General features: G+C 41.0%; 1 protein-coding gene across 2 annotated transcripts in view; it reads right to left on the bottom strand.

Moving 5' to 3' along the window:
* Positions 1-1686: 1686 nt before the first annotated feature.
* LOC134568301 (transmembrane protein 198) overlaps positions 1687-7430 on the bottom strand; it is a 44651-nt gene continuing 38907 nt past the window's right edge. For both annotated transcript variants that reach the window (XM_063426794.1, XM_063426803.1), the window contains exons 5-6: positions 2806-2954; positions 1687-2544 (exon numbers count right to left, since the gene is read on the bottom strand). In XM_063426794.1, coding sequence (XP_063282864.1) covers positions 2395-2544; positions 2806-2954 — 299 coding nt within the window. In that variant the 3' untranslated portion in view covers positions 1687-2394. The remainder of the gene's footprint in view (positions 2545-2805; positions 2955-7430) is intronic.

The following is a 7430-nucleotide window of genomic DNA, read 5'->3' as shown; positions in this document are numbered from 1 at the left end:
TTATACTGGTTCCAGAAATTGTATTAAAATGCATGGGCCCACTTATAAAAAAGTAAAACTGGATCAATACCATTGTGCATTAAACACATCATAAATGTATGGTACTGCTGGCTTCCACAGTGACTGCACTTCACATAAGAATGTATCATGTTTTACTTTGCTACAATAAGCTAATGGTGCTTATAAGTAAAATATAAGTTATAAAAACAATCAAAAAGTGGTCTCTATTTTACAGTTTTTTCATTATACATATGAAACTATATGGCAATTAAAAAAAACTGAAAGACACAATTAGTACAATAATTAAACATAATAAATAGATAAGATATATGCAGGCTTTGCAACTACTAATTTTGAAGTACAAATATTTTCCATTCCACTTTGAAATACGGTTTTCAGATCACCATGTTTTTGAAAAAAAAAAGTGCCATGTAAGTGTGTATGTAAGTAAAACACTCCTGGTAGTATCCAATATTTATAGACCGCATAAATCAGTTGATCAGGGTGGGAATCTCAAAGGCACGTCACCTGTTCTAGTTCATGCAGCATATGAATGTTACAAACCTTTGGGAGAGCTTTTCATGCACAGCCCCACTGCATAATCCATTCATGTGTTTCTTGCATACCCTATAAACTTGGGGATCTGATAAACCTACCTGTAAATGTAAACATTTTTTGCTTGATTTCAAAAGAAAACAATACAAGCCAGACTCTAAATTTTACGGAACAATAGTGGCATTTTGACAATGAAAACAAAAAAGTCCCACCAATTCCTCACAGTGGTTATGTTATTTTTAAGGATTTTCTGCCTGCCTTTTTTGTTTTGTCATACACGGTACATATCATCTAAAAATAAAGTTTCCAGTTCTCAATGAATTGATTACCAGTTTGACAGTATCAAGAAATCCAGATGTCAGCCAGACCATGAGTTTAATCGGACACCACTCCAACAAAAATAGGAGTGCCAAAGGTTGAGCAGTGCCAGCTGTTTTATATGTAAAAGTAAAAAGGATAACAAAATTAAACAAAAAATAAAAATCTATTCTGCACTAACTGACTTGGTTACGTACAGGTTCCATTACATAAAAGAAAACAGACTTTAAAAAATTCCATATTCTTCAATTGCTTTCTAGCTAACCTGGATTGTAAACATGAGCAGTGTTACATCTAACATGGCTATTGGACTAAAACTCCCATCACTCACAAAAATCAACAAAAAGGTCTGTTAGAGAGTTTAATCACTCAAAGGTCTTCTAATGTATGATTAAACTAAAACTACAGTTGTAGACGGGTCATGGCTCCTTTTGTCTGTGTCAGATCTTGCTTTCCACTTCAAAATCACTCCTTTGCAATTTGTATTAACTTATAGTGACATGCACATGAGCAAGACACTTCAAAACCTATTTGAAGAATCCCATTGACCCGATATGCAGCATAATCACTTTAGTGTATTAAATTGGTTGGGATGCCTGGAGCATGTACCCGCATCCGTACATTTGACACATTTGGAAAACTGACAAAAACAGTGCTTGAAAACTAACCTGATAGCTCCACCTACAAACCCTGTCAGTAAGAGCGCCCAGAATTTCATTTCCAAGCTAGTAACCTTATCAACATTAATATCAAGGGAATTGCTTGTGCTGCTCTCTTAGAGCAAGCTCTTAAAAGTTGCAAGACTGTCCCATGCTTGCTACCAGTTCTCTGACCAACAGTGCTTAGAGGCGGCACTATATGCTCCACTTTGAAGATTGATATGTCAAATGTGTGGCAGCAGGGACAGAGCTCTGGCACCATTAACTAGTTTTATGAGCTGAAGTGGTTATAGTGTCCTCTCAACTATATGCATTAAAAAGGACGGCCAATTGTTATTTTTATCCGCAACGCCTATTTTTACATCAGATTTAATAGGGTTAAAACTGTTCTAGGAAATGTTTTTTCTAGATTTACATTTGTTTTAAATTATTCTGTTATATCCGTCATTCTCAAAAATGAGATTCTGTGTAATGGACAGATACATGTGGCTCATATTTAAAACCAAAACCAACAAAATAAAATAAAAAAAGTCCCTTTACAATAAAGTTTTAAATCACGGTCTACTAGATATTGCACTTTACTCCGTATTCAGCATCGTTTCATACAATACACTTGCCCACAGAATATAAGTGCTCAAGAGTCCTAATTGAAATCTGGGCTCTACACACTCAGCCCTAAATCCAAGTCACTGCTTGCAATAAAATTCTGGAAACTGGAAAGGTAACAGTGGCATAGCAAAATTGTGGCAGACAATGTACCAAAGGAGACCATTTAAGGCACAAAACGTGCTATCATATAAGGTTCCATAGTTATGGCGGCATGGTTTCCTATGTGCAAGAAATCATCTAGGACGTCATTCCTTCAGACTCGGATTACTGGTGTAGTGGCAGTAAGAGGTACAGTGGAGCCACACTCATAGTCCAAGTCCACTACTGTTTGCATGTACGTGCTCAGACTGCTCATGGATGTGCCGGTGCCAGTCTGCCGATCCCTCAAGCTCTGCAAGTAACTCTGTAATAGAACACAAAATGCAGCAATAAGAATATAAAACTGCCATCTGACTTTTCATATTCATGACATTTTGCAGGAACACACTTTACTGGTTTGTGTGCAAATCACACAGATATTTGAGAGCACTTTAAACTAACCCATCTGACCTTCAACTCAATGCGGTCCTACCACAATATAAGGTAGGCTAAAATATTTTCTATTATCCCTTCAAAGTCACAGAGAAAGAATTATAGATTACTTCCCAAATTCCAATTTACTCACGGGTGCAAGAATATCCCCAGTGTATCTTTTCATAGGGTTTGCCTTCCGTCGATACGTCCCCTCTTGAGGAGCAACATTCTGACGTTTTTTGGCCTCTTTCTGTCGTATCCGCAAGAGCTGGAGGCGTTTTTGACGTCTGCTTATGATCACTGTCATGAAAGAGCAAACAGAAGAAAGTTAAAGGGACGACAATTATGGAAGGAAAAGAAGTAGAGATCAAGTCTAAAGTACTGTAAAAACCAAAACCTTCAGATATTCTACATCCATGAAATAACTCACTCTGATCTAATAGAACCCTGAATACAGACAGGTGTAAAAAGCAGATCTATCTCGATATATATGCTCAAACTATGTGAATAGAATATACATCATATGAAAACTGGTTTAGAACTATGGTGTATACAATGCAACAGCAATACTGAAGGTCACCAATGCAAGATGCTAAAAATGCTTCTGCTGTATTTCCAATTTAAGCGTTTCACATAAAAACAAACATCCAGCTTACACAGCTCACAGAAATAAGGCCACAGACATATTGGTCTATGCATTTTGTACATTTTGAGTACGCCTAAAATCAAGTGCATTATGGATCCAAAATACATGGTTCCACTTAACCAACCATATTGGCGAATGCTGTATCTTAAAAGATACTGAAGGCATTTCAAGAACACCGACAGGGTTATTTACTAAAGCAGGATTTTACAAATCTGCTTGGAATCTAGGAGCCAGATTAAAAAAAAAAAAAAATTAGAAGCCAGGTTTGTTTTTGTTTTTTTTAAACGAACAAAGCTTTGTTTTCAAACTACAAAAATACAATTCTTAAAAGGACACATTAGTCCCCAGAACCACTACAGATTAATGTAGTAGTTTTGGTATTTATAGCTTGTCCCTGCAGGCTTTTCAACATAAGTAGTGTTTACATTGTTGTCTAGTAACACCTCTACTGACAGTCACTCAGCTGGCCACTAGAGGCGCTTCTTAGTCCAGTGCTGCAAAGCGTTCAGTGTCTCCACGCTCTGCATGGAGGCGCTAAATGTTCCCCATAGAGATGCATTGATTCAATGCATCTCTATGAGGAGATGCCGATTGGCATAGCACGGCGTATTGCAATAATCTCTCAATGCTTTCCTATAGAAAAGCGTGGACTTGGCTGAGATCATCAAGATGGATAATCTTGGCCATGGAGGTACAGCCAGCCACTGCAAGATCTGCACAGCATGAGAAAAAAGGTGAATAAAAAAACCTTTCATATGCGATCGGAGGGGAGCCAGTCACCGTAACAGACACACTCACTGAAAGAACAGAAACACACACAAATTATTATCCATTTAGGGGGCGGAGCTTGACCACCAAGCAGAACAGACACGTGCTACAAGAGTTCCTTTGTCTAACACCTAATTCTGTGGCATAAACCACTTTCTGCCTGCAGGGAAACAACTCCCCTATACCGGGGTTCGACAGTGTATCTGGAGATACTTCTCATGAGCTTCCCCGGCACCGGATTGCTTGGCTCAAGGTCCTGCGGCCTACAGGCGATAAAGCGAAGGAGAGACGGACGCTCTCCTAGTGCTTTGCCTGACCGTGAGGCTTAATATGGCTGCCCCTCCCCCCTGGACTGGTGGGGGTTATCCCAGTCTCCTCGGGCTAGATCTAAAAATACTCACGCAGCCTGCTGACTAGCGATATGTCAGGAGCTGAGATCACAGCCTACTCATACAAGATGGTGCATGAACTCCCAACACAAGCGCATGAGGCACAGCAGACTGAAACGGATGACCCAAGCACGGCTGATAAAATGCTACAAAGACTAAATCTGACCTTTGAGCGCTTCTAGGCACAACTAGAGTCCTGAATAGCAGCATCACCATTGCATCATGGAAGGTGAAGGGACAGGAGAAAAACGAGGGCTGCAGAGGCCCTCTCAGAGCAATACGCTATCTAAAACAACATCTACGGCACCTCTAACTAAACACCTGCCTGAACTCAAGGCCACCCGAGACATTACCCCGTTACACCGCCCACAGTGACGAAGAACCCACCGCCATCCACAGCAGCAGACCACAGGGAGCCCCCGTACGCCCTTAACTGAGAGTGCTGTGGACTTTGTTTGTAAATGATTGAAGACTGGGGGAGAGCTTGATGGTCATAGGCATGCTTTTCCAAAGGAAAGGAGCAACCCGCGAGAAGTCCTTCAAGCGAGAGTTGGCTGTACGGGTGCGAGCAGAGTGGAGAGACAGAGAAGGGGCATACCTGCGGATCAGTGAAGAAATATAGGAGGGGCTAGAATTAGTCAGTGCTTTATAGGTGTGGATTAGTACCTTGAAATGACTCCTATAGGATATAGGAAGCCAATGTAAGGACTGACATTATGATATTATGTTGTTTCTTGCACTTGCATGTGCTGTTGGGGCATTGCAAGGTAATTTATGTTAATTTCATGCACAACAAAAATAAAAAAATAAAAAAATTATTCATTTTTATTTTTATTTAAATCCAACCAACCGCTCTACCTTTGGGAAAGGTATTTATTTATTACTGGTATTTCTAAAATGCCAACATATTCAGCAGCACTGTACAATTAGTGGAGAACGTACAATATACACAGACAAATACAAAAAGGTAGAGAGGGCCCTGCTCATAAGCTGAGATCTAGATAGCCCGTGAGCTTACAATCTAAAGGATACCGTGGGGATTTGAGACAAGAGGTAGCAGGGGAAATTTGTAAGTGAAAGCTAAATAAGTAAACAGAGAGTTGCAGGTATTGGTAAAATATAAAGGGAATGAAGAGGTAATGGACTGTCGGGGGGACTGAGCCGAGTTGAATTGAAGAGGCTTGCTGTAGAGATGGTATGGCAATTGGGCCTATGGAGGAGTAGTGATAAACAGTTATTTCAAGGAATTTGCAGCTAGGAGTGGCAAGCAAGAACAAGAAACATTTGAGGTAGCAATTGACCGATATTGATTTTTTTTAGAGCCGATACTCTGAACTTTTAGGCCAATAGCTTACCAATATTCTGTACAGTTACCATTTTGAAAAAATAAACTATTTCTAAAGGTAAAAGCACAAAATATATTTGCCACATGTAGTGGATGCAGTGTGTTTAGACAGGGGAGCTGTGAGTGTTTGTGTAGTGGATGCGGTGTGTATTTGTATAGTGTGTATATGTGATGTAATTCCAGTAAAATACAAGTTTAGCAGGCTAAGATTGCCACAAGGCATATGTATGTATATGTGTTTGTAGTATCAGTTAGTTAATTACACGTAGCTAAGATACTGTTATCACTGTACTGACCAGGTGCAGGAATGTAAGAACTGGAATTACGCGTCCCTCTCCTTTGTATCAGATGAGCCACGTGGTTAGACCGGATGGATGAGTTTAGACTCTATTTATTAAATAGGTTAAGGGTATGTGTGGGTGTAGTTAATTGTGGGAGGAGCTACAGTGCTATATAAGGAATGTACTCTATGTATTCAGTACTCAGACTTTGCTGTATTTTGGTGACGCTAGTCCCTCTGAGTCCCGATCGGTGATCCAATAAAGAATCTCTTCCTTCCTGAAGAAACCTGTGTCCATCTCTCTGTGCTTGGCTTCCGTCAGTTTCTCCGGTATCATTTGGTGCATTGGCCGGGAAGCTCATCGTTCAACGGTAGCTGAGAGGCAGAGGCGTGAGACGGTCTATCTTTGCCCACGTTCTCTACGGCTGCACCCCTGAACTTCTGCGTGGACCTCCCTTCGTCTCGGCGCCACTGGTCTGTTGTCCAGGAGATCATCGGCCTCTACGTGAGAAGTGCTGGGGTGTCCCCGTCGATGAGTGTGAACTCAGGTTCAGGAACGAGGAGGTAAGACAACTGCTGTTTTAGACGGCAGGACCCACTAGGGGTATACCGATTGTGCGGTAGGCCCAAAGGGGTTTTGAATCTGTGTATCTGCCCCCTCTGTCGGAGGGAAGGAGCGAAGGCGCACCGCTCGATCGAACGCTCTTTAGTCAGACCGTTTGATTTGGTTAGTCAGGCGGGGTCCTGGTGTAAGATAGCCCTAGCCGGACACCGGTGTCTTGTCTAGACTAGCGTTCTAGGGTGTATATTACGTTCGCTAGGTCGGAGGGACCGGGAGACTAAGCGGCGCCTGTGTAAATTCGGTTCGCTAGTTCTCATCCTATCTGGGCTAAGTGGGAAGGCGTGTAAATTTGGAACCCACTAGACTTTTGATAGTACGACTAAGAGGCGCCTGTGTAAATTCGGATCTCTAGCTCGTTGTATAGTGCGACTAAGAGGCGCCTGTGTAAATTCGGTTCTCTAGCTCGCTATGTATATGTGGTGATTGGGCAGTGTGGCTAACCAAAACGGGTGTATATAGTTTTAGGTAGTCCATTCAAGGTACTGGCCAATAGTTTAGTTGGGAATTGTAAATGTGTTAACGATTGTTTTAGTAAAGTGTATATCTTGTTAGATAGCGCGAGCTCAGCCGTCTAGCGAGAGTGTTAATAGTGTGTTGCTGTATTATAGTGCACGGTACCATAACCCTGTATATTTACTGACATTATATAATAAGTACTAATCATTGTCGTCCATTGCATGTTTAACACCATAACCACTAATAATTGTATTGTGACCTTAACTTGTG

This window comes from Pelobates fuscus, chromosome 1 (genome assembly GCF_036172605.1).
Source record: "Pelobates fuscus isolate aPelFus1 chromosome 1, aPelFus1.pri, whole genome shotgun sequence".
NCBI classification, from domain to species: domain Eukaryota; kingdom Metazoa; phylum Chordata; class Amphibia; order Anura; family Pelobatidae; genus Pelobates; species Pelobates fuscus.
This window is presented reverse-complemented; position numbering and strand designations above follow the sequence as displayed.